Below are 27932 nucleotides of genomic sequence, written 5' to 3'. Positions count from 1 at the left end.
CTTAAAGAATGACATTTTTAGAGCAGTTAATTTTCAGGTTATCAGGTCACAGTTATGATGCACTGGCCACTTCTTCAAAGGAACTAACCTCTTCAAAAGTATGTAACATGTTCAGATATATTGAAAAAAAAGGTGCAAAAATCCTCCTACTCCTGTCAGCTGGTTTATGTAAGAAAATGAGATAACTTGGCCCAGAACCTAATAATAAAGGAGTATTTGCTGAAGGGTTTGGGACAAAGGCCATGTAACAGCTTCCATTTATAGACTATAAAAAACCTGTGAGTAACCACTATAATTATAATTTCATAAAATGCCACCTGCATAAATTGCAGGCCAAGCTCTATGATAGACATGTTGCTAGAGCAGGGATGAGAGTGAAACTGAAGATGATGCTGGCTGAGCTTTGAGTATTCCTGCGGGAGCAGTGGAAAATGTCACTTTCTTCACCTGCCTATACCACTCCTCTCATGAGATCTAAAGCTCCTGTAAAAGTCAAAGCAACAGAAGAGCCAACAGCAGTAACCATGAGCTGGCCTCCCAGCTGCTGGAGCTCATAACCAGAAACCAATGGCACAAGAGCACCACATAGAGTGACAGTCTTTTTTAGCTGCTGGGCTAGTATAAAAAGTGCTTTAATATCATCATAGGTAAAAAAGTAAATTTTCAAACTTCTTTGGTTGTTAATTGCAGGGAGGAAATGAAGTGTGTTGTATCTTGCTTCGTTATGCAAATAAATCTCTGAAAATGGATGCATTTCTGATGCTTTTTATCCTGTCCGGCAGGGGAGAGGTATGGCTCTCAGAAGGGGCTAATAATCCTCACCAGTGCTATGACAGCTGGGGCTGCTGAAGAGTTCGTATACATAATGAAGAGACTGGGCAGAGCTCTCATCATTGGGGAACAAACAAGTGGTGGCTGCCATTCCCCACAGACGTATCAAGTAGATGATACCAACTTCTACATCATCATCCCCACCTCCAGATCAGTCACCTCTGCAGAGAGCACTTCTTGGGAAGGGAAAGGAGTGCCTCCTCACATAGAAACACCAGCTGAAATAGCACTCATCAAAGCAAATGAGATGCTCAGCGCTCACCTGCACAGCTCTAGATAGCCCAGTTGGGGAATATGCCCCTAGATCTTAGGGAAAGAATTATAGTTCCCCAAATGTAAACCCTAGACAGGAGTGGGAACTTCATTTCAGTCTCTATCTATGATCAGTTATTTGTTCCCTGTACATAGCTCAAAGTGTCTCCCTCTTCAACATACTGACTTTTTTACCCCCATTCTATGGAACCCAGCTCTTTCTGGGCATGTTTGAGATATTTGGATAACAGGGTTTCTGAATTCCTCTCCTGTGGTCAAATGTGAATGTTAGTTTTTGTAGTGTCTCCTTTTTAAGATTTTAGCTCCAAATCACAGATTTCCTCTGGCCACTTAGAAAATCCCAGCTGTCAGTATTGAAGGCATGTGAACCACCTCAAAGAATTTATGCAAAGATAGAAAAAGCACCTCTGTGTCTTTGGAAATTGTGTACATTTCTAGTTATACATCTTAAAGAAGAATTAAAAGTTGTTGAGAGAGTGCTTCCCAAACTACAAGAGCTAAATTAAGTCTTCTCTATTTCATCATTTAGATGTTTCAAAAATAGCCATCTCAGTCTGTCAGGGTTGCCCAGACTCCTGGTATTTCTTAGGTGCCTGCTTCCCTCCCTACTATCTGGCAGAGGAGTGGGGAATGAGCAGGAGAAAGGCAGTACATTGACTCTTTCACCCAGTGCTCAGATCAACAGACCCAGGGAAAAGAATCATATGTTTTTACTGAAGGCTAAAAACAGAATGTTGTGTGTCCTGCCCCAAAGACGAGAAGAAAGCAGAGAAATATCCTTTGCACCCTGCCGACAAGCTATTTATAATATTAAGTAATGGTATATTCGAGGGCAACTAACAGTTATTAACAGGAGCTTAATCAATGCACAACCCTCCTTGTCTTTCATACAGTTCTTTTCTAACCACCTGTCTTTGTAATTATTTAGAAATACATTTAACTCTAATCTAGATCTCAGAATTTCTCATCTCTACAAAATGCCAGCTGTAAGGTAATTAAGTTAGGAAATTTACGCAGTTAGAGTCTGAGGTAGTTACTCATTGCTGTTCACTTGCTCATTTGTAAGTTACTGCCATTTTTTTAATGAATTGTGTTTAAACATCTGACTGCAGACAATCTCTTTCAGTATTTACAGGAAAATAATTTTAACAACCAAATAGACTTTCCATCTTTTTTACTACTTGTTTGTCATACCAACTACACTCAGTACAATTGCTAACCTGGACTCTTTTGAGTCATTTTTGTGTTCTGATTTTTATTCACTAGCTAGTTGTTGAACTTATCAGTGTTGTGGAAGATATTTAAATTAATTAAAACTCATACAGAATTTTGTGTAAAATGATATGTGTATGAAAAATATTAAAGTTTCTTAATATGGAAAACACTGGAGTAGTCAATGAATGAGTAAACAACAATAATGCATTTCTTCTAATGTCTTTTAAGCCTCTTTAATATCTAAATGATCCAGATATACTGCTTTGTTTTCCTAAACACAATCAGTTGTGCTATCATGTACAAACAATAGTAGCTGTTAAACCCAACATTTAGCCATCCATTCAAGGACAAAAAACTATACCATAGGGGCACAAAGAGCAAATAATTTCTTCCTGTAGTAATATGGTAAGTACTTATGAATAATAAATAAGTCTAGAAATTGGAATCCAGTTGGGAAAACAAACAAAGAAGATGCATTTGCTGGTGAGTCCATTTGAAATCAATAGTGCTGTTAGTTCACTGAAGTGATCAATTTCACTGGAAAATTAATGTGAAACTTTGACAAGTTTTATTAGTTAACAAAATATTATTAACTATTTCATAGGTCATCTACTAGCTAATTGTCATTGAAACTATCAGGCTTAACAAAGGCCAATGTGTTAAAAAAATATTTTTTCCTGTCTTCACAAAGTGCTACATCATATTTATACCCATCTCAATGAGCTTAGAACCTGGACATGGTGTAGTGTAAATTGTGTTAGATTGTACTTTTTGCTCAAGGTAGGATCACAGGAAACATCTTGTTTGAAGACACTGAAAAGGCTGTCTTTCTTCTCTCAGAGTAGAGAGGTAACAAGCTGGATAGATGAACTATATCCTATCTCACTTTAATACGGTGAAGTTGAAAGGAGGTAAATTCAGAACTGACAAAAATGAAATACATGTGAAAACAGAGTCTGCAGGACTCACTGAGAAACGTGGCACTGAACCTAGTGAGATTGTACTGTTTAGAGGTACCAAACACTTCTAGAACACCTGGAATTATGATAGGTAACAGAACTTTCCCTGAAACCTAAACTCATACTTTCAGAAATAAAGCAGATCTCTATCATCTATGCAGTCAAGAACTTAATTTTTTTCCCCACAGATGTTTTTGGCATGGGTCTGCCACCTTCTTCTACAGTGTCAAGAAAGACATAGATCCTGAGTTGTATATCCCACTTTGTAGGCATGTCCCCCAGGTTTGGCTCCACCTGCCAGTTTTGATGTTTCTAGTGACCACTAAATCTGTGAGCTCAAACCAAACTATGACCACAGCACAGTGTGCTCAACAGAGCTCACAAAACTACAGACAGTAATTGTATACAAAATGACACAGCATTGAAAGAGTTGAACATCACAAAACTATGAATGAAAATTAGTTATGGAAAACCCATGGCTTGTGATTTAAATGAAAAAGTTAGAAGAAGTTTTCTTAGGGACAAGCAATTTTGGAAGTGCCCTTCCATGGAGCACCAGGGAATACACTGGAACTGCCACCCTTCCCTCTTCTGGTTCCATAGCTGACATGGTCATTGAACAGTTCATAGCACCATTTCCTTACCATCCACCTAGAATAGCTTCCTAAAGTTTAATCCTAATCATGTTCCTTTTAAAGGCAGGAAAAAGGGAGTTGGTGTATCAGACCTCCTAGCAGTATGATCTTTCTTCTTTTAGCATTCATAGAACTCTGACCAAGAAATGGCAGCCAGTGTATTCATTTTTTCCATTAAAATGTGGTCTTGCTCTCTGGAGAGTCTTCCTTGATCATACTACAGAAGCTCCCTTAGTCCAGTGATTTTCACACTGTGCCCTGTAGACCAATGGGAGCCCACAGACTGCTTTGATTAGTGAAAAATTACACCCCTCCCCTCAAAAAGCAAGTAAATATATATTCTTCAAAAGCATATCTGAGTGCCATATTGATGGAGAAACACATCTTCATTGGAAAAAAATCAGGGATCAATGAGGGAACAAATATCCTAATCTGGCATTCCCTACCAGTAAACTCACAACCCCCTGAACAACTCAACGTGACAGCATTGTGTTATGTTCCTTTTCACTGATCCAGAAACAGATGTGAGAAACAGTGGTTTGATCAAAATGACACTGGCAGTTGCTAACAAACAGGAAAAGAACCAGTCAGATGACTTCAAATTGTCTCCTCCTGTTTTAAAAAACAAAATCCTATATTTTTTCTCCCAATTGTTTCTACTTGTAGAAAAGACACAGATCCCTGATGTAAAATCACAGTATTGGACTGGGACAGAATGCAGTCCTTCATGAATTCCTTAAGTCCCTTCATTTCTTCATGAACGCCCTGCTCTAGTGGAATGCTTTTCCTCCAGCAGGATTTCCTTTCATCTGCACTAGTTTAAACGTTCAGACTTCTAGACATAAGGGGAAAAAAGCTACCAGCCTGACTCAATTATAGGAAGTTTGTTTTTCTTTGTCTCGTTAGGCTTCCTTCTGCCTGTGCAATATTTGGTTCACTCAGCTTTAATATGAATATTTTCGTTTCAAGAAATAAAATCTGCAGAAATTTTGGATAAGCCCCCTGGTTTATGTAACCCAGCTTAGATGAGACACTCAGTTAAACTTGAGACACATAAAAGACATTCCCTCTGCCTGCACAAGGGGCTTTACACAAGAGTTCGTTTTACACATAAGGAGTCAAGTTCTGGTTCTGTTGGCATCTATGTTGTTTTGCTCTGATGTCAGCACAGGTGTAGCAGGCAACAAGATGTCATATTGGTTAGTTGTGTGTGTAAACAGGTCTTAGTTCACAAAACACTTCAGTTGAGTATAAGAAGCAATTTGTTCACTCAATTTTTATGCCAGTGGCCACTTATAAAGGAACAAGGGCAGTATTGCACACATTTACCTGCAGTGTGATTTCCATGTTGCAAGAGAAAAATCCCCAGCCTTTACATGCTAGGACCAAACTGCACAGCCCCTGCAGCTGGGGGAGGTGAGGACAGTACCAGAAATAAAGCTGATTAAAACCCTCTGCTCTTCATTTTTACATTTTGAGTCAGCTCTGCCACTTTTCATAACTGGTTCTCTTGCTTTTCTGTGCACAGAAGGCATTTAAACATTGCTTGTCATCACAGTATGTAAGTTGCTGTGACTGAGATATGTCCACAAAGAAACTGGGTAAGAGTTCTTACCTTTAATTCTCCCCCAAAAGAAAACAACTTAATTACATATAGAATGTATACATATATACATTCTCTAGTCTTGCTGCTTGCTTAAGTATCATACCATAAGCAGAGTGAAGAAGCTTAATTATTGGTGAGACCTCTAGGTATGTAGACCTAACACACCATTGGAAGAGGTTTTGAGATTCAGCAGCTGTTTATCAGTGGCTGATTTTCCACACTTTCTCAAGATCACTTAGACCAACACAAAATTAGTGAAACATGTAACCAGTTAGATTTGGTATTGCTTCATTCTGATCTAAATGATATGCCAGGTGTAGGACACTGGAAAAATAGGCCCTTGGAGCAGACTAATGTTGAAGTGCTGCGCCAACGTAATACTAGGGAGCATTACACAGCTGGTCTTGTCTTTTTCCAGAAGAAATCTGAAGCTAGGTCTCTAACCATAAAACTGTTAAGAAAACATGGCATCTCTCAGTAAGTACAGAAGAGAACATTTTGCAGTAATGGTACCAAAAAATCTTTAGTCTTGTTTATACTGGGCCAGGCTGATCTTAAAGTAATTGATGTAAATCAGGAGTAGCAACATGGAATTATTCTGGATTTGCACTGGAATAAATGAGATCACAATCTGGCCTAAACTACTAATGGGAACTATAACCCTAACCACATATGAATGCAGTTACACCTTCATTACACTTTATGGACAGTGACTTCACAGTAAACTGGCTGGCACCCAGATAAAACCAGATGGAGTGAAATTTGGCCCATTAAACTTTGCCATAAATATATTCCTACACAGTAAATGTTATTGGACACAAAATAGAGATGGAAAGATTAGAAGGAAACCACATCATCCCCTACTCAATGCAAGGTTGTTCCCTCTGCTCCATGTTTCAAAGCTTTTGTTCATTTTGGGTTTTAATGACTCCAGTGAAAGCCCTTCCATCACTGACCTTGGAATGCTGTGTTACAATCCAACTAGACCTCCAGTCTCAATTTATGTCTTCTGAACTCAAAGGCATAATGTAAGAGTTTAATCACTTTATGTTGGGAAAATAAAGCTGGGGTGCACAGTCGGTGGTTGGCCTGCAATAAGCCAAATGTTTATGTTAATAGGAAACTGCCATGTATTAACGTTCAACGGCAATATACTGGGAAGAATACAGTCTTCTTATAGAAATCTCCCAAGAGATGACAATGAGTGTCGTAAGTTGATCCCAACTGACAGCCTAAAACTCTCAGTCTGTCTTTTATCACTCAGATGTGTTTACTTGCTAATATTTGCATTATCAGCCTAGGCATCATCATGGGAACTCAAAGAAAAATTCTGTCCAGTGTGCAGTAGACAAACACTGAACTATTTCATCAGTATGGTGGAAAATAATAAGGAGCATACTGCAATGTCATTTACTCTTGTCTGAGAAATGAATGGTTTCTGATCATTCTCTATCTAAAAGAGCAATAGCAGATAAGGCTCAGAGACAGGCCACAAAAACATCAATCTGAAAAAATACTATGTGAGAGAGATAAATGCTTGCTTGAGGAACACGTTGTCATAAATTGTCAAGAGCATTCAATCCCCTAAAAGGATTTAAAAAGTAATGAAAGGCAGATCAGATGAGCTTGCAGTAACAATAGACAGGATTGTTGCTTCCCCCCTATACACTCAGAGCAGTATAAACCCATCTGCTTCTGCAACTAAGCAGAGCTCAAACCAAAGCAGGCAAGAGAAAAATATCTCAGATGGACAAGCTATAGAGATAATTCGGCACTTTCTTTTAAAAAACGCTGGAATTAGCTCATGTAGAAACCAGAGGATAGACAAGCTGGTCTGGTGGAATGCAGTTCACATGTGCCTGTATCATTTTGTGGAGGACATTCCTCTTCTAGTTGTTAGCAGAGCAGAGCCTGTGATCCACAATTAAAGTGTGCAGATTCTATCTATCAGTAGCTAATAGTAACTCAAATACCTTAGTTGCTTCCTTCAGTATATCCAAAACCTAAATACTACAGACAAAATTCTACACCCATCAGATCTGTACAGCTACTACTGTCACACAGATCTTGCAAGCACACATCAGGGCAGAATTTGTGCTCCCTGTCTACACAATAATGATGACAATGGGTCATGTTTTGATACAGATCTAGGTTGATTTGTCTTTGTAAAAGATATTTCAAAAGTGGCAAAAGAACAGAACTTAGGTATACTGATCTACAAGTAACATCCTCTTTGACAGTCTACTGGTCAGTTGACAATCACAAATTTCAGATAGTCTTAACTTCAAGTCCCTTTCAAAGCCAAGGAGACACTGAGATACAAGATTTTTACTCAGACTCGCAAATCTGATAAGAGAGCTGATTCAGCTAACATAAAGAATTGAGTCCACCAAAGCTGCTAGAAACAGTTGCTTCTTTTCTTTTAGCATATAAGCTCTATTTTTTTAGTGCTTAAAGATTCCTCATTCAATTAGGTGTTTGTTGCTTTTGTATTTACATTGTACTGCACAGACACCAGCAAACCAAATACAAGCAAAGAAAACTCCATTTGCAAAACAATAATTTTTGTCCCAACTCTTTGCAAATTAATACTGCATGTGCATTCATTTCACTATTTTATTTCCTCAAAAATAGATTGAAAAGGGCTAGGTTGAGTTTTCAAAACTTAGAACCCACTCAGACTCTTGTAAACATTTTATATTTTTCTGCAAAGCATCTATTATAAATTACTGTAAACAGTGATTTCCTGGTAGAAATTAATGTAAACTAAAAAAAAAAAAAATATATAGATACATGTGAAATATGTTCCCCTTCTTTACCCAACCTGCCCAGTCCCTCAGTGAGATCTGTCTGCACAGCTCTAATTATGAGAAGTCATGTGCCGGGATAAATGATGGCGTTCTCGGAAGTACTCATGACAAATGGGACATGTAAGCTTCTCCTCTCGCCTCCTCTTGCACTGGGATTCAGTTGAGGAGTATTCTTTTTTGTGATGTGACCGCATGTGGAAGACTAAATCAGATGTCATGCGAAAGGACAGGTTGCATTTGGCACACCAGTTCTGGGCAGCCACTCCAAAGGACGTAAAGGTGGGAGGAAGAAGAGTCAAGGAAGAGGAGGAAGAAGTGGTGGTTGTGTTTTGTAACTGTCCTCCTGCTTGTTTGGGCCACGGTTCTGAGGTATATGGGAAAACATTACTCCGAGTAATGCTTGTCTGCAGCATCTGAGCATTACATAGATCACTGACAAAGAACTTAGAATTGAGAAGAGTGCTGCAGCACATGATGTCTGTGGTGGCAATGAAGCTAGACAGCTCCCCCAGGCTCTTTGGTGACTCACTCATGGGTTGGGAAGAATTTATTGCAGCTCTTTCTGTTAGACACTTACTGGGTTTGCTAAAAGCACTCTTCTGTTCTCCTCGGGCTCTCGTGGGCCACACAAAGGAGAATGCACTACCAGAGGAGCTCAGCAGCACTTCCTTTGATATCTGCTCTTTACCAAGTGGAACAGTGGTATCTTCCTGTCCTGGCTCCTTCAGTCTCTCATTTCTCAGCTTCTCCTTCATCCTCCTGACCTCAGTGAAAGCACTTTGCTTCTGCTCTAAAGCATCCTTCCTAGCTGACTGCCTTCCTGAACTAAGCTTCCAGAAAGAACCACCCAATGCATGCTCTCCCCCAACCTCTTCCTTGCCCCCACAGTTATGTTCCTCACTCAGATTATTGGTTTTCTCCAACAACACTGTTTTCCTGCTTCTGTTGTTCTCAGGCTCTTCAGATTTTGTTCTCCTTTCTCCTGTGAGACCATGGGCATTATCTTTACAAGCTGCCATTTTGATCTCTAAATCCCTTGCCAGGCTGTGAAAATTCGTGGTCTGCTCAGCTAAGTTGCTATTTTCAGTCTTAGGTTTCTGGAAGTTTCTCCATAGCAGGGCACTCTTCTCTGGGACACATAGGAAGCGCACATGGGAGAGATAGGAATGCTCACTTTTAAAGACTCGGTCGCATTCTTGGCATCTCAACTCTGCAGAAACAGACAACAGATGGTGAGTTTTGCAAAGGTAGAATCATGGATGCAGATTCTGACCCTGTCATTAACAAAAACAAAAACCCAGAAACATCTCCTGTGTCACACAAAATTACACGTGGTAGAGCTAATGGCAGTGCAGACACATATGGCACATCCTAACCTTTGTAAACAGTATCTGTGCTATGTTATTTCACAACACACAGCAGTTTTTAAAGGCAAATGATGCCAGACAGAACCTGAGGCCTGGGATACGTAGGAAAGTTCATACATTGGTTGGGTAGAACTACTAACCACTATTTTGTAGGCTCAGAACAGCTTAGATCACTTCCCAAAATAACAGAAATGGAACTTTTTATAAGAAAATAAGGCTGCTGATTTGGGTGGAACATTATACCTGCTAGTTTAAAGCTTTCCATCTAGAAGATATAGTGTTTCTGGTGTAGATAATACTTTGCCCTGGTAAATTCGAAGGGCTGACAGTGTGTGTCTACACAGAAGCTATCAGAATACACTGAAATCAGTTAAAATTTTATTTAGTGATTCCTTCTATGAATGTGTCTATTAATTTAATATTAATTTACAGGCAAGTAGATGACCTTATAAATTTACTAACTCATACCTTTACCAACCTACACGTTTACTAACCAACCTATATCAACTGGTTTTAAATCAGCTAAAGGGAATGTAGAAAGGGTTTTATTCCAGTCTAACTAGATCAAAGTTTGGAGCAAATGACAGCTGGAGTCAAACTTGGCATGGACCTGAGAGTGATTTGCTTGGTCTCTCCGTAGTCTAGATTTTTTTTTTTTTTTCAACAATTGCCAAGCCAGTTTCTTTTAGAGCAATAAATTTATAGCAACATCTCAGAATTAAAATTATGCCCTTTTCCTTGTTCCCACTGTGTCCCACACTAAACAGGCAGACTGTGCTGTATGTGGTACTGTTTGCATTGTTATGTATTTTTATAGCCCTGATCATAAGATTAGAGCTGAACGCTCGTCTATACCTGATTCCTCAATGAGCTAAAAATGGCATATTTCCAATTGATATTTTAGGCTTTTAGGATTCCACAGTAGTCAGATGCATAGACTTCCATTACACAGCTAAAAATTTTCAGCATTAATCCCTAGTGCACCATTCTCTGCTGGAAAGTAGCAGTGCAAATGGCATTGAGAACTCTAAATTTGTTCTTGCTTCATGCCTTCAGCTCAATCCGCAGAGTGGAAGGTCTTTTCCCCTCGCTAACTGGCTGAGAATTCAGGCAGGTTATATTTCCTGTATAACAAGATCACCACATACTAAAGTTGCAGATTCACTTCAGTCCTTAGTGACCCCTGCAGTCAGCAGTTTGGTACTTACCATTCTGGGGACTCTGAGCTTTTATCTCATTAAAACCCAAGAGGCTGGAAAGCTCCTCATCATACCAGACAAGCAACTCCTCATTTTTGTTGATTTTCCTGGTAGAGCGATAATATAACTGACTGTTTTCTAAGTAAGCTTCCAAGTTTTGCTCCTTGCTATTGGCAGCTGCTTGTACAAGTCTCATCCAAGGCAGTCCTGTGGGACTGTGCACAGACGTAACGTCTACCTGTGAGACAGGACACAAAAATGAAGTTTCAGGTCTTGGGACCCAAAAGAGATTTCCATCAAATTCAAGAGCAAAGCTTGTTTCCTGCCTCACACAGGGCCAGTATGCCAATGCTGTTAGCCCAATTCATACGCCAGTATCACCAAATCCAAAATCACCATAGGGAGAAGGCTTTCCCAGTGTGAGTGCTGAGAGCTCTGGGAATACAGCTGCAAGGGAAGGAGAAGGAGACACCGATGTTCACAGGTAACTTCTCATGGCAATGGCAGGGCTGGTACGTTGGTCAGTCTCTAGCCCACTCATGGCAAGGATGATGTCCTCTGTCCAGTGCAGGTTGTCCCATGGGACCGTGTCAGGTGTGGATCACAGAGATACAGAAGGTGTGCTCCTTTGTAAGTAGGGGTCTCAATCCCATGGGAAAATGGAATATGCATCAGGAGAGGTGCGAATACTGTGGTCTGAGGGGTGTGAGATGTGCAGACCTCTGGATCAGTGCAGTGTGAGCCCAGAAATGAACACACACTCTGGGCAGCTGCATGTGGAGTTTTTCACTGACATAGGAGGATATGGATTGGGAGGTATAAGAATAATCTTGCTATTTGATTCAGCACCCTAAGGAGACACATCTTCATATATAACTCTTTACATAAAAAATAGATTGTAATAAATACAAATAAGAAGCACTTATCTCTTTCCTTTTTCAAAAATAAAACTATATATTCCTATTTCTGCCTTTGATAAATTGATTATATTAATTTCAAGGTATCTAACCAGAAAAAAACTCATCAGATGAATATTTTTCATTCAATTATTTCTGAGACCTGTGAGGGGTTGATTTACTTTCAGTATGTGTGCATTCAGAAATACCAAACAGATTAAGTTAAAAACTGTTGCTTAGGTTGCAAGGTCAGGCACTCAGAAGTTAAAAAAATAATATTAAATCCAATGCTCAAAATAAATTTCCCTTCTGTGTGTATATTAGAGCATAGTCCTCAGTCACATATACTACTTTCTCTACAGGACTCCTGAATCATGTAGTCACAGGTTGACCATGCTCTGGAAATAGTATAAAACATTCAGCTTTGTCTTTCTGAATCAACAGGTGGCTCCCATCTCAGTTACTTTATTGTATTTGCTCTGAATAGGAGATGATTTATTTCTTTATAGGTTTTTCTTTGGTGTTTGCCACAGATCTATGCCGATCTATGTCCTCTGCAGTATTTGAAAGATGGGGAAGATTTTCAAAGTTTGGAGGCTGAAACACAGGGCAATCAAGGGCAACATTTACATGAATAAAAAGCCTCAACTAATTTTTGAAGCACTAAGTCATTGTTTAGAAAGGAAGAAGTTTGGAAATGAAAAATGTCTAATGACAAGTATGATCTAAATTTCACCCCAAGCAATGTATAGCTCTTTGTTTTCCGCTAATTGTAGGGCCGCCATTCATTGGTGTTTGGTATCAGAAACATTATTTTGGCTATTTCTTTCTCTGTTTTTAACTCTCTCTGACTACTACCTACCATGAAAGGTATGACCGCACTAGTAGCCTGAATACAAGAATGAAACATTAAAGGACCATTAGGATGACTTAGTATAAGGGAGAAAATAAATCAGCATGCACTGTAGCTGGTTCTCTCTAAATGCCATGGTAATTAACAGTGATTGAGAAATACAAAAGTCTGACAGCAACACAAGCACACCCACCCACATGCAGTGGTTGTAACTAATAGCTATGACAAAGGCTGTCATTTATTAGTTTCTGTGTTTCAGAAATACTGAGTATCCACCCGGCGCTCGAAGCAAAGTCAAAGGGAACACAGCTCCTCCAGGAACCAGGGCTCCAGGGACAGAGTTGAGAGCTTAAAGAAGGTGGGGAGAAGGACAGAACATAAGATCTGGGTGCTGTCAACTAGAAGCAGCTTTAGTTTTTCCATGTGTTTGGGGACACTACAAACCCTGCAAGCCCACCCTCTTCTGGAGATAGCAATCCCTGAGATCAATCCTTTGCACTCATCTGTGACGTAAAGGTTTCATAGCCCAACATGCTCAATCACAGCTGGGCTATGGAGGCGATCTGGCTTCCTTGATAGAGGCTGGAAGAGAAGAGAGAGAATAAGACTCTTCCTTGGAACCCACAAGAAGCTCTAAGGGGCAGAGGAACTCAATGGGACAGAAAGCTTTGTCAGGGGACAGTTTGCTTTGCTGGGATGAATGATTTGCTGGAAAGAACCACCTGTGCCAATGGTTGCCAAGGCATTCTCTTTGTCCAAACATACAAATTGGCCCAAGGAGCTCAAATTAGGGTCTCCAAGAGGATGAGAGAAAAAAACTTAAAGCTCCCTTTTCAACTAACCATAAAAGCCCAAGATGAGGAACACTTGTTAGAAATAATATTCCCCAAAGTCTTGCAGGAGTGCTGGTGAACTATGATGAACATGAACCTCAACTGTAAAGAATCCATCTTACTAAATTATTCCTGCATGTATTCTGTTTGTATCATAGCCAACATATCAAAAAAATTTTCTTGTTTTGCACCTCAGTGCCATGATAACAACAGTGTCATGATTGAATTGTTAATTAATTGTCTACTCATACAGTTAGGAACTTAACAATAGTTCTTGGTTTCTAGAAGGTTTACTTTAAATTATGAGTAGCTAACAGAATATGGGACCACCAATTGCATCTGAAACAGCTACTTGCAGAGAATTTGATGTATTTACTGCCAAAAGACAGAGATTTGAGCCAATTCAGGCATCCAATTTCATGGCTGCATAACAATTACTTAGCTCAAATGTAGCAAAACATGAAAGCCATCCCTCTGGAGGGCTCTTCCAATGTAGAAATCCTTTGAGGCTCTTTCTTGAGTCTACAGTAATTCCAAAACTCCCAGGAGAAATACAGAAATATTCCATAAATAAACCCTTGTTTCAGGAAAGATCTTTCTCCAAAGAGCTTGTATTTCTCCTGGACTACTAATAATACTGTCCAAGCAAGCAAACTTGTTCCAAAGACTCAAACAAATAGTCAGAAAAGCCTCTTTTTCTTGATTTGTTTAAAGCAAAAGTGTCAAATGGGTACCTCCCACGAGCTGCATCTTCCATATTATACATACTCCCTTGAATTTCTCTCCACCAGAATACAGAAATCTTGGATCTCTCCCATGTCCATGACATAGCATGTGGGAAATTTGCTTGCCTCACATTAGAAGACGCTACCTCCCTGTAGTCTAGACCAATGATGACTGAAATGCACTCCAAGACACAGAAAGCCAATATAAGGGGTCAGCATGAGAAATATGTATTGCCCAATTAAAACGTTATGATAAACAGTGGCTAGGGAACAAAAAAAATATGAACTAGGGCTAGAGAGTTAATACTCTATCACAGTCCTGGGATTTCTGACCTTCCCTACATGACAGTTCCTTTTGTTTCACAGACATCTCTGTGTCTTGTCTACGGGGATTGAAAAGTGCAGCTGTAACAGAGATGGGCATATCTAAGGTAACTTTAGGAGGCCCATTTACTAACAGCAATGAATTATTTCTGCCTGAAGATTGTGTGGACTAATTGCCTGACTGATATCTTCTACAGTTCATACATCCTGTGATGAGATCACTGCCATTGTGATTTTACTTTTAGGGATAACTGAGCAAATTGGGTTAACATTTTCTCAGATCTGTCAATAAATGCTACGAATGTACCACCTGCATGAATTAGTGCAAGGCCACAGTTCCCCCTCTGCTCTCATAGGTCTGTCACACCTCCTGATAAGATAACTTTGTCCTTTGTAAGGAGGAAACCTGAGCGTGAAGTTTGTAAACTATTTGTCCCTCTTTCCTCCTATTCCCAGTCAGTGCTGAAGGAATTCATCAATCATCAGCATAGAAATGGAACTCTGTATTCTGCCTGCAAAGGAAACAGTTTTCACTGAGGTCCCTCCAGTCTATGGCTCATAAATCAAAAATTCACTGGCTACTTCTCCCCTTTGAAGGAGCTGTTAGTTGTGCTGAACAAAACAAAAATCTACAAAACAAAAATCTTGGCAAAGTTACCTTCTCAGGGATGGTGTAACCCTTTTTAATACAACTAATATTAAATACTACTTTCTCCTACCTTAAATACATAGTGGGTATTCCGTCTATCAGAACACTTGAGAGCAATAAAAGCTACAGTATCCAGCAGGGTGTTCTGGAGCATGCATGGTCCAAAAACAACTTCTTCAGGGATGTCTTGTGTGGTATGAACAGTAGCCAATATGTCCGGAAAATGATGATGCAGAAGTTTGTTGTCATTTGTCCAAAGGAATTTAGGCAAAGATGTAAGTTCCATCATAAACCTGTAAAATAAACAAGAGAACACATTTGGAATAGAGATGAAAATGGAAGGGAATGGCACTATCTACAATATAAAGGCTTCCAGGAGTTGTAGGTGAATTATAAGAGCATGCAAGGACTTCACTGGTTATGGAGTTTAGAGCTTTATTAACATCCAGTTCAGAGAGAGAATAATTACTTTGCACTAAACAAAAATCTTAGGTTTGTAAACAAATGAGTTACTCTTTTCTGGAATAGGCAGACACTCCAGGAGTTCAACTCCTGCTACACTTCTACACTCTAAAGCCAGGAATAAGAAGCTTTTGGAACAGTAAGTAAAATTTTCAGTGAGTGGAGCTCAGCATATTCTCATTCAGCATATACTCAGATATCCTTCTTATTTATTAGTAGTGGTTTGTAGAAGTGTGTAGAAAGGTAGAGAAGGAGAACAACAATAACAACAACAACAAAGCAAACACTCTTTGAAACACATTTTGAAAAAAGCTGTGTTTTTTGATCTGGGAGTACATCAGTCTAGGTTCCGGTTAAGCTGATACAAACCCAGGAAAAACCTGAGTCCTGAGTCTATCAAATCTGAATGCACAAAATCTGTGGAGACTGACAAAAAGATTATTTTCATCCCACCTCAAAATATATATGAGATCTTGCTTATCTGCAGTTTTTGGGAAAATCGAATCCAATTATGACTCTTTGCATGGTGATACTCTTAGTATAATGATAGTAGAGATTTCTATCTTCAGAGGATGAATTTTCCTGTCCTGAACATAGAATTTTTTTAGAGCAGGGCGATTTCTGCAATATGAGCCACAATCTGAGAATTCTGTATGCAGTGAGGAGGCAGGTTTGAATTATCTGTCATTCTAAGCTTCTCTAGGTTTTTAATAAAGATATTACTATCTCCAGCTCCCAGCTGGAGGTCATGGAAAAACCTTCATTTACTCCATCAAGAACTGGATCAGGTCCATTAGGCAGAGAAAATTAAAGAGAACAGCAACAAGCCCTGAAGAGGTCTTAGCCTAATAAATGCTGAGACAGAAGAGATGAAGATCCAGTCTAATCCTTCTTACTCTCTGCCGACAGAATTGATTTGTTACTCATTGACTCATGACTTAAACTGAAGTGATATAAAGTGCTCAGGAGAGTTGCACTGATTGAACTAAATCAATTTCTAAATCAGTATAGTTAATTCAGTATTTCTTCCTGGTAGGCAAGGTCTAAGGCCTTACCCTTAAAATATCAAAATACATGGTTACATATGCAGTAAGTAGTAAACATCTGAGGGGTGAAGACATAAACCAGACAACCAAGGCAAAGAGTGGAATGTGAAAGGTAAAAAAGAAGGTTGTATGGATTGCCAGAGATTAGTCACTAGAAGGATAGACTGGATTTCTGCTTTCTGTTAATGATGAGTTTCATTGCCTGGTTTCCCAATAACCTTCTAAAGTTACTGTTGGTGTGAGGACAGAATGATGGGATCTACGTGTACATTTGTACAATATATAGTATCTACCTAAATAAATACAACATGTGAATATGTATGTGTGTATTTCCATTTAATCTATACCATTTTTTAGAAATTAAAACCATCAAGATATATTTATTTTAAATAATAGTAAAAATAAAAGTTCCAAACCAATCAGAAAATAAATTTGAGATCTAAGATGCTTAAAAGTCTCTCTCAGTGAGAAGTATTTTAGAAATAAATTATAACTTGAGACAGTTCCTTTTCTAAATAATCCACATTCAGGAAATTCATAATCTCTTCTGACATTAATTTACTTATCCATTTATGACCCTAGAAGGCAACCTATCTTACTAAGATTTCCCTTTCTATGAAATTCATCTGAATTTATCCATGTAAACTAAGAGAATGCTGTGCCTTGGCACACTGCTGTCACTCCAGAGGAAACAGAAATCCAGGGCCCTCAAAACTGAGTTTTCAGTGGGGAAGGATGTTGGATTTGAGCACACAGACTTCTCCCTGGAAGAGGGTGGGTGTTACCTGTGTGCAGTCAGTCTCTTCCTCCAGAAATCTTAGCCCAAGAATAGAAACAAGGGTCTGAAGAAGGTACACTCCCTTGCAGCTAGCTATTGCTGACTGCTACTTTTCCCTATTTCAGCAGCTTTTCAAAGAGGTATGGTAAACCCAATCCTAACAAGAACCATTTCTCCAAAGACTGAAAATGTGTGGGTATCAAGAAAAACTGTCAGATTTATGTGTAACAGCGCCACCTAGTGATTTCTGCCATAACATATGTCCCAAAGAAAGAGTCACAAAGGGGCAGGACACACTCTAGGACTGTTACCTTAAGATTGGTCTGTAACCATCAGAGCACACCCACAGCCCACACTTCCAACCCGGAGGGGTCTTCTGAGCAATCTGGTGAAGCAGTCAACAGCTCCCAGCAATGTGTGTGCTGCTTGCTCTGCTGCCTACTCCCCTGCCCCAAATCCTGAATACAGAAGGGTTTCCCCTCCACCCAACGGGAAGGGCAGAAACTAATGCCCTGGACATAGGAGGGCCTGCAGGTTAATCCTCCCTTCTGGGGAGAAGAAGGGAAGCCATCACTCTTCATTAGAAGCATTGCCCTACGGCAAAGGTATCTGGCCATGGGGCAAATAAAACAATATTTATTCTCCAGCAAATAAATCAATATGTGCTTATCTTCAGTTCCATTTAATTCACCTAGATTGATGGGATAGGAGAAATGCAGGTTAATAAGGAATATTTTCTCACAGACCTTTCGTCTATCCAAACTCAAGCATTCTTCAATATGACACTACAGTTTAGTTGTTTCTAAGTGACTTGTGAATTAGACAAAAATCTGTGATGGACAAAAACATCCCCCAAACCTACAGACATTAATGCCAAAGTCTCGAAGTGCTGCCTTGGCAGCTGTGGTTGCATTCAACTCTTGTACAGAAGCATCAATTTTGTGAAAAGTTATGAAAATTATTTACCATGTGTAATACAGAAAACGGGCTTGTTATGGTCAGCCTTGCTCCAAGAGCTTTCAGCACAGGAAGATCAGTCTCTTCAAATAATTTGTCGAATGCACCATCTAGTGTAACATCTCAGTATAACACAGTGTCCCAAGACAAAAGCAACAGCAGGACATCCCCAGACTCCCGGTGTTGTTAGCGTGTTGCATCACCGCAGCTTCTGAGCACCCTGTCAGGCATGAATCGCTCCTCTCATGAGTGGGTCACTCGCTCTGCCACCCTCTGCTCAAACAGGAGGTTATGTGCCTCCACAGGTATTGGGTTTTATAGGGTCTGGTCACCGTTATGTCAGGTAGGGAGCGTAAGTTAAATTTATAGCATTCTCTTTAGTAGGCTGCTGGTACTTAGAGTGGAGAGTGGTGATACTCTACAACATCTTTAGAAGAGAAGGGGTGAATCTTTTTTCTACAGTCACCAAATAGCATGAGAAAGCTCTTCCCTCCACATGGACAAGCTTTCAGCTTGTGTTACAGAGGCAAGTTCATCAGCTGAGGGGTAACAGTGAGCAAGCGTGACTACTGCTTTCAAAAATAAGCTGCTGCCTCTGCAAAGGGGTGTGCTGCATACTGTGGGCTTTCCAACCCAGACCAGCACTTGCTCAGAGGTCTGCATTGCAAAGTGCAGATTCATCTACAGGACAATATGGGAACAAGTCCTCTGGTAGCCACAGCGCTTATCTCGGAGAACTGAAATACTAATCTCCTCAAAAATAAAGACTGAGTCTTGAAACATGACTTGAAAAGAGAGAGAGAAAGTGAATTTATTTACTTTCTGGACACTGTTGGAGAAAGGAAACACAACAGATGAGATGAAGAGAGATAAAAGGGCCACGGACAACAGGAGTGAGAGGTGAAGGGGAGCTAAGTATCTATAAAATCGCTACAGGCATCACTGCAATATTATGGCTGTATTGTGCAGTTCAGCAGCTGCAGCGTGAAAGAGGGTACCCATGGACACACGCAGACAGTGGAGGCAATGTATTTCTACATTACAGACTTTTTTTAAATCACTTTTAAATGGTTGTTGCTGTTAAAGAAACTTATCAGGCTGCATGGCAGTTTTTAAGAAAGTTTACTAACATAGATTTTACCTTTGTCCCATGAGTTTGAGGATGGTAGAGTCTGGAAAATGCACACGGAGGTGCCTTTTCAAAAGCTCAGGCAAGTTTAGTAGTATGCCAAGGCTGAATCCGCACAGTACTCTTCCTGTAGTAAGTCCAGTAAAATACTCATTGATGCTTCTCAGGAGTAAATAATCTCAACTGAATATGGGCATGAGATTGCCCAAGGCCTTAATCAGCTCTGCTCTTTTCAGTCCTCCCACCACTCACTGCAAATCCAGAGAGAGCTGAGGAATGACTGTGTGCAAGGTCAGGTCTGACTGCTGCCAGAAGAGCATCTGCTGGATTGTCCGAGGGTATCAGCAGGTGTGTGGCTCCACTCTGGCAGCATACAGCACAGAAGCTTTGCTGCATAACAGTCAATGCAACCTCCTATCTTGAGAGCACCAGCAGGTAGATTAGCATTGCTGAAATATAGCAGCATGCTGCAATGCTTAAAACAGGTGACAGAAATGAGCTAGAATAAAGATCACATGTAAGGAGACCAGAATATAAATCTGAAATATGTCTCGGTTTGGACAGAGGTTTGATTTGGATCTAGACTAACCTCTACATGTTTTTCATCTGGTTATAATCTAAAGCAAAAACTTTAGCCACAACCAAGAATGCTTGTTTTTTGCAAAACTTTCCTTAGTTCTCAGGAACTTCAGACTTGAACCTGAATGAGAATTCTACACCAACCCATGAACCCAGTACTTGAGTTCTTGTTTAATTCTAAATCTAGTCTCAATGCAAATATCACATCTTTGCCAACAGTATTCATAGTCCAAGGAAAGTCATACTTATTAAGAATCTGCAAATGGAGTCATAATAAGAAATGGAGAAGGTATTTTAAAATGCCTGGCATTTTTCTTCTATGGGCTGAAGTAGGCAAATTACTCACATTCTTCATAGTGAGCAGAGGACAGAGAAAATTATCATAACAGAGAATTCTTCAGGACTTACCTAACCAATTACTCTTGTCTTATACTATTGATTTCCACATTTTGGCTACCTCCTTTAGGGAGCAATAATTCTGCTGTGCTCTCATTTCTTACAGACTCACTAGCTGTCATAGATCTGACTAAGTAATTCTTCTACTGTGTAGCAGAGTTGACAGAACTCTGTCATAACCCTCATTGTGAAGGTCATATCGGCAGCTCTGTATCATGCAGGCAATGATATGCTTGCCTCAAACTGCCAGTGCTGCGAGTGCCAATGCCTCCCAGAGACATGATCCCCCACATGCAACAGAATCCTGCTGTTCTCGTTCATGTTCTGCATAAGCAGTTCCTATCCCTCTGGGCTCACCCACATAGATGTCTCTGAAAGGGTAAAATAAAATGAATATTTATAGTGCTTTAGTAGCACATTAGTCAGATCACCTGTTAGACAATGGGTACTCTCCATATTCTATCTGTCACAGATGTGAATTCTTCATATGGATGAGTTTAAAGACTTGTTGTTTAAGGGATTCTTCACCCCTCAGTATCTGATACACATAGACCATGTCTCTGAGTGATGGATTTTGCATCTTGATTTCTGAGAAGTGTGACAGATATGTCAAACAACAAGTACCTATGGGCAGGCAACTCCCTATGGATTATGCAGTTGTGGATGCTCCATCAAAAACCACATGAAATAGATGGTGCTCACAGCAACTGCTGGCAGCCTGCTTGCTTCCAGACACAAATTGCTAGTCATCTTTTCATTTCCCGAATGCTCTTCCAAGCTGGAAACCTGAAAATAGCCTTCTCCTCCTCTCTCTCCATTTCCTAGCACTTGCAAAGCAACCTATTAACTAACTAGTGTTGCCACTTCTGCCTTCCTGAAAATTTTTTATGTGCCTCCTTCACTTCATAAAAAAAAAATGTGTTTCTAGAGAGGGGAAGTGAGATAAGGGCATAGGAACAGTTCTTAGCTAATTTTCAGATCCCTGATTTTCTACCATATGGCCTTCAGATGTCAGTGCAGGCTCTTCTAAGAAGTGTCTGGAAACACCCAAACGTAGAAAGACCAGGTTGAGCAAGGACTCCCCTGCCTCCTGTTTTCATAGGACTTGGCTCTATTCTCCTTGACACAGTGGCAATGTTGAATGTGGCATTACTTGGAGTTTCTTGGTGGTCATAAAAGCACTGGAAGCCTTGCTTAATATTATGAACAACTTTGCAAGTGTGAAGGAAATAAATTAATCCCCTTTGCAAGAGGGGAACTTTTTCAGCCAGAATTTAATTAGCTAGTTCAGCTCTTCACAAGCATAAATGGAAGGAGATATTAAAAATTGCTTCTCTTAAATTAATTTGTTTTTTAAAAATTTCAGTAACTTATTCTATTTCACCTTTACATTCCATTTTAACGGTGGATAATTTGCATTTAGTTATATCACTTTCAAAGCAATTACCTTAGTTGGAAAAAAACAAAACAAAAACAGAAACAGCACAGAAGTTACTCATTAAAACGAATGAAAGTGTTTGATCCTGGAAAGCATCATCCCACTGTCTCCCCAAACTCTTTTACATCCTCCAGACTTTCTCCAGAGCAAGGATTAATGTGAAAAAATCTCTGCATTTTCCATGACAACAAAACTGAAAGAGAAAAGAAAATACTGGGACTATAATTTCCTTCACCTTTTAACTTACTTGTCTGTGCTCAAAAGTGTAACAGCATTTTCCCTGAAGAGTATAACCTGTAAGTTTGTGCCAATGCACTCATGTGGCCGCTGCCAAAGCTGGCTTTGATTTCAATAGGAGGTCTGTCGATCTGAGGAATCCATGATCAGATATGCAGGGTCACATACAATAAACTACAGTCATTAAAGGAATTGAGCTGATGCAGAAAGAGGGCTTCTGTCTGAAGCATTTATTATTTTCTGTTGTTATAAGGAACTGAGGATTCTTAACACATGAAGGGAATTCCAAGGGAATCAGAGATGGAAAAGTGAGGAAATCCACTTCTTGAGTTTTACACATTTGCTTTCCTTCTATGCAAGGTTTTCTTCTCTTCCTATTCAAGTTGTCAACTGCAAATGAGAAGAATCAAAACTAAAGTTGAAGGAAACTGGCAGGAATCAAAGAAAGGAACTGAGTATTCTTGTTTTAGAAGATAAAATAGCTAATTCCAGAACCCACAAAATAAATCTAGAAAGGAACTGCAACCTGTTTCCTAAACCTATTAAGTTACAAGCTGAGAAGGTCCTTTTAAAACATGAAAAGTCTAAACAAGTCTTTTCTTTTAGCTCACTGCCATTACAAGATGGAGCTTCTGTGCTTCATCTTGGGTGCAGGTCTGGGGACTGTTTCCTTTTGGGCATGAAGTGGTACCTTCATACCTTTACAGCTGAAAATCCCACGTATGTGAAGAAAATCTTACAAGTGTACATGGAAAGAACAGACAGATATAGCTATGTGCTGCCATTTGCAGCCTGTTTTGGGTGAACAAAGCCAGCTGTGGGCTTGCTACCCTTCAGACAGCCATTATATCCCAAGCAGAGTATATGAAAGTCTTGGATTAGCTTAGAAAGGAAAGAATTGCTGTGGATTTTAAGAAAATTCATCCATGTTTCACTTATTTCTGAATCTCAGGTTTAGCAACCGGTCCATCTTTGATAAACAGCCCATAGACAATATTCCTTGAATTTCTGAGCTCTGAGAATGCTCTTTCATCCTCCCATTTTCACTGGCAGCAAATTTGGATCCCAGCAATGATTTTGCATAGAAGCAAGGGTCCAGCTGATCCAAAGGGGGCCCTTTTCTGCCAGTGAACCACTTCCCATCTGTGCGTTAGGAACAGCCCAATTAGCACTGATAAAGTAACTGAGATAATGATAATAAAACCTGTGGAGACTAGAATTTTTTTGCTGTCCAGGGCTATAACTGGGGCATACTGTGAGTACCTCTCTTCTCAGTTCCTCATAGCCCTTGGTGTACTGCTACTCTGAACATATCCCCTGTACTCCTGGAGTGACTCAGTCCCTGCAGCTTGCCTGGGCTAGGCATCTGGGAAGAAGCAGAAGGAAATAAAACTATGCAATAAGGAGGGATTTGCTGACTGTGGAGATGAACTGAATCTAAAAAGAATTGAATTAAATTGGGACTGAACTAGCCTGATGCATGGGCATTCCAGGCATCCCCAGATTTCTTTCAGCATACCTTCCTGCACAGCAGCTGCACAACTCTGACTGATAAGCCCCTAAAAATAGTGGGTAGAAACAGGGAAACTCATTGTCTAGTGTCCCCTGAAAATATCATGAGGCAGCTCAGAGTGAAGAGCCTGGTGTCTACTTTCAGATTCCAGAAAATGGCCCTTTCTGGAGTGTGAGTTCAATCTGTAGGTTTTATTGTGAATCAGAGACCTCCAAGCTTATGGGGTGATCACAGTTTTGTTGCTGTATCATCATGATATCTTCATGGAGTAGTTCTCCAGTTCCTACTATTTTAAGGTTAAGGTTTTGTGGTCTTCAGACTGTCTTCCATCATCTGAAATCCCCAGTACATGCAATCTAAGCTGACAGCTCTTGATGAACCATCATTATATCTTGGCTGGATACCCAGCCTAGCGAATCATGAAGCTGCCAAATCTTTTTATTATGAACAATCTCTCAAACTTCAGTGAGAATAATGAAGAAGACAGAGCTAAAAATCCCTTCTTGGAAATGAGTAAATACCTCAAGCTCCACATTTGCCTTAAGCAAATCTTGTGAAATAGAGGTGCCATTTGGAAGTGCAGATTGAAATAAAAGCTTCCAAGTTTCTTCGTATTTTCTGTGAGGATAGGGAAAGTTGAAGTTGAAATGGGCTCTCTCCTGATACATTGTAGATGCCCCACAGACAGGCAGAGCTGCCTCTCCAAAGTAGATGCATATTGAATCACTTCTCCAAGGCCACCACAAGGATACGATTTCCACTCTCTACCTGAAGCCCAGGAACAAAATGCTTGACATTGAGTGTCAGATCTAGCCTGATGGGAAAATAACTGAGATTTGAACAAGTCAGCACCAAACTTCCCTGTGTTCTTAGGAAATTTCCACGCTGAACCCCTATTTCTACTTCCGCCATCTTCCATGGCAGGAAACTGGGTAGGCGGGAGAGGAATGGACTATCCCACGTAACAGGAAAGCCTGGTTAATACTGACTTGCTGGGATGTGTGATACAACTGTATCTGCATGGCTCCATGTGAAGCCTTTTTTGATTTAGCAGACCTTGTAGTAAACTGAAGGCTTTCAATCTGGTAGAACATGAGCAATGGAGTAACAGGTCTCTGTTCCATATCTCCAAGTGCTAGAATACAAAAAATGCATTGTAGGCACTGGGAGGGCTCTTGATGTTTCAAGCTGGACAATAAGCAACAGTAATACCAAGATGCCTTAATTAGAAAGGATGAAATATGTTTCTTTGCTGCTATCCCAGTGGTTCAGACAGACCGGTCTAGGAACTTGGCTCCATGATGCATAAAATATCAATACTGCTTTCTAGTTGGGTCGGCCCCAGAGGCAGAATTAGTGCTTCTGTCTGGCACTGCATCTGATCTAGTGGACCTTGGTGGATGGTACTGACTTGTACAAGTCATTTGTAAGTCAGACAATCGACCTGTGGGCAAAAAGGAGTTGACTACAGCTCTGTAGTCTGATGGCTTTCAAAGATTTTATTTGTGTTTGCAGGGCACTGTACTGAAGGGCTGACTCTTCATTGGACTACAGCTGTTCTGTCTAATGGAAGCATTACCTTTATCCACCAATTTGCTCTTGTGTTTTCAAGGCCTAAGACCTAAAAACCGGGATTCCTGTAGAATAAAGTGAGCATGTTTTAACTCTTCAGACAGGACTGAGGATTATCAGACTGTAAATATATGCAGTACACTGTATGGATATATTTCAGCTCAGAGCACACAGTATTTCACATTCCAGACCTGAATCGTGCTAGTGGTCACCTCAGACACTTGGTTTAGTTTCTGTTCCTGCTGGTCTGGTGTTCACCATGCAGCAATAAACACAATGGCACAAAATGTCACTGGAGTTTTGAATTTTACAGGGGACCATCAGGAAAAGAGAGAAAACAGATGTAAAATTGCCTCTACTTTTCTCACATGTAAAAAAAAAGCATACAACAAACGTGCATGTTAAAGCAACAAAGTTATTCCATGGGAATGGGAACAGAGAAGGCAACTACTCATCTGTTGACATAGTGTAAGAAGGTTACTGCTCACACAGATGTGTGTATCCACTTTCAGCAAAATCTGTGTTTGATTCACGTAAATAGGGGCCACAATCATGGCAATTTGTGCTAACACATTTGTTCTCACAAAGATTTGTACATCATCCTTCACGCGGGCATCCATGCAAACAAAACCACCATTCCCTACATGTAGCCACAGTAAACAGGGAAACAACCAACCAAACAACCAACACAATCTAAGCACAGACTGAACCAAACACAGACAGAACCAAAATGTGTAACTTGTGAAAACAGTCACAAATAATTTTTGTTCTCTCTTCATACAGTTCACAATCATGTCACCTTTTCATAAATTAAAAGAAAATACATTATCTGATTAATGTTTAAGATATACAAGGTAAGTTCTTGTTAACAATCCTGCTACTTATTTTTTATAGCTCTCAATTTAAAAAAAAAAAAAAAAAAAAAAAAAAATTACATCTGTTTAAATGTTTCTTTCTGACAGGAAACTAACATATTGGTGTGTAACCATATACATATATAAACGTACACACATATATATATATATACACATACATGCATTCACAACTAGATAGTCTTTTGTGATTTTGCATGTTCGTTATCTGTATTTGAAGAGAAATATTGTAAAAATAAGAGCAATCACTTTCACGTGGTTAATTATGGAGATTTCTTCAACTGTACTAAGTAACATTAACTTACATTAATCTTATTTACATTAATGCTAAATTTACTACATAATGTCAACTCCAATAACAGCAGGTAACTGAGCTGAAGAACACTATGTAATGTGAAATTGTGGGGAACAACATAAACAACTTATTTTACACTACAATAAAGTAAAAAAATCTTTTAATGGAAAATTAATTTTGTAAATTAAAATAGGTCTGACCTAAAATAATTTGTTTCCCAACAAATACTTTTTTCTTTGACCTGGTGTTTATTAATAGCATTTGCAAGTAACATATGACTGTGCTGTAGGAAAATATTAACTGATTCACAGCATTACAGACATGGAAATATCCACATATAACATACTGGAATTTAGCCAAGTAATTTCTTCTACAAAGTCTTCCATACAATCTATAATTCCTTGAACAGAATTTATTTTTGTACTTTCTCATCTGGTTATGTTATGTTCAGATAATAGAAGCTAAAATAATATTTTGATTTAATATATCTATGGCTATAAAGCTATTTTTTTCCTATAAGATGATATATCTGTGGAGCTCTATAAGGCAGCTCTACTTTGCTTTGAAATAATGGAGGATGCTTCAATACTGAATAAATTTGCTTTCTCAAAGAGCAATCTAAGCTTTGGTGTAGTTTTACACATTAAAAGAAATAAATCTTCAATTTAGTTTCCTAGTCTGTCTATTGCCTAAATAAATCCCTCTCTCTAGTACCAGTTATATTTAATAAACGGTAACAAGAGTTGTCAAGCACTAGATTTTGCATTTGTAAAAGGCAACAATCAGAGATAGCTCCTGAGTAATAATTTATTATTTTTTATTATTTATTTTTTATTATTTATTATTAAATTCTGGATTTCATGCATGAGCGCAACTGCTTTTTATTTAAGAGGAACTATATTAAAAATACTAAACTATTTAAAATTCATGTCTTCCATCAAGTTTTTATCGATATTTTTTCCAAATAGTATCTGTCGGATCATAGAATAAAGTCATTAAAATGCTTGATATTTCTAGTGGACCGAAATCCTACAGAAAATCTTTCATGGAAGAATTTGCAAATGTAAAGAACAATGTGACATATTAAAGTGGCGACAATAACAGTCACTTAACCAGTAGGAAATTGCTGCTAAGGAACGTGGATATCCTTATATTAAATACAAATAGAGAAGAACAACCTGAGGTATTCCAAAGAAAGTTCATCGGTTTCTTAAAAGCAAATAGACCCCAAGTAAGTACCTAAAACCGCCACGATGCTCTGATCACCTGTCGAAGTTGGAAGGATGAGGAGAGCTGTAACCAGGAAAACGGGCAGGTGATGCTCGAGAGGTCTCGGCGAGAGAAGGGGAGCCGGGAGGGAGGAATAGGGCTCCCACCTTCGGAGTTGCCGAGGGGGAGCCGCCTTCACCCCCGGCCTGCGTCGCCTCACTGTCGCCCCCCGGCAGCCCAGGGACAGCACCCGCCGCCCGGAGGACTCTCCTCG

At 39.5% G+C, this 27932-nt stretch overlaps 2 protein-coding genes across 3 annotated transcripts in view; one reads left to right on the top strand and one right to left on the bottom strand.

Annotated features, from left to right (window-relative positions):
* RBP3 (retinol binding protein 3) overlaps positions 1–2531 on the top strand; it is a 17426-nt gene extending 14895 nt beyond the window's left edge. Inside the window, exon 4 of the mRNA XM_026851710.1 lies at positions 783–2531. Within this exon, the coding sequence (XP_026707511.1) occupies positions 783–1111 (329 nt within the window). The 3' untranslated portion in view covers positions 1112–2531. The remainder of the gene's footprint in view (positions 1–782) is intronic.
* On the bottom strand, positions 2188–27855 carry ZNF488 (zinc finger protein 488). Of its 2 annotated transcripts, none has more exons than XM_026851712.1 (4): positions 27689–27855; positions 15246–15468; positions 10905–11133; positions 2188–9539 (listed from the first exon to the last, which is right to left on the bottom strand). In XM_026851712.1, exons 2-4 carry the CDS (start codon positions 15462–15464, stop codon positions 8380–8382), a joined length of 1608 nt encoding a protein of 535 aa, XP_026707513.1. In that variant the 5' UTR covers positions 15465–15468; positions 27689–27855; the 3' UTR covers positions 2188–8379. The 2 variants fall into 2 exon arrangements, with proteins under 2 accessions (XP_026707513.1, XP_026707514.1); XM_026851713.1 differs by having other exon boundaries at positions 27716–27855.
* Between the last annotated feature and the right edge of the window lie 77 nt (positions 27856–27932).

The sequence above is a fragment of the Athene cunicularia genome, assembly GCF_003259725.1.
Source record: "Athene cunicularia isolate RWA chromosome 6 unlocalized genomic scaffold, athCun1 chr6_part1, whole genome shotgun sequence".
Classification (NCBI taxonomy): domain Eukaryota; kingdom Metazoa; phylum Chordata; class Aves; order Strigiformes; family Strigidae; genus Athene; species Athene cunicularia.
This window is presented reverse-complemented; position numbering and strand designations above follow the sequence as displayed.

What these genes read in the sequence shown, in the direction of transcription:
- ZNF488 (XM_026851712.1), bottom strand. Translation starts at nt 15,464, where the DNA reads ATGATGGAACTTACATCTTTGCCTAAATTCCTTTGGACAAATGACAAC. An exon ending in ATACCCACTATGTATTTAAG is followed by an intron (nt 11,134 to 15,245) that starts GTAGGAGAAAGT and finishes CCTGTCTCACAG; the next exon opens with GTAGACGTTACGTCTGTGCA. An exon ending in AGCTCAGAGTCCCCAGAATG is followed by an intron (nt 9,540 to 10,904) that starts GTAAGTACCAAA and finishes CTGTTTCTGCAG; the next exon opens with AGTTGAGATGCCAAGAATGC.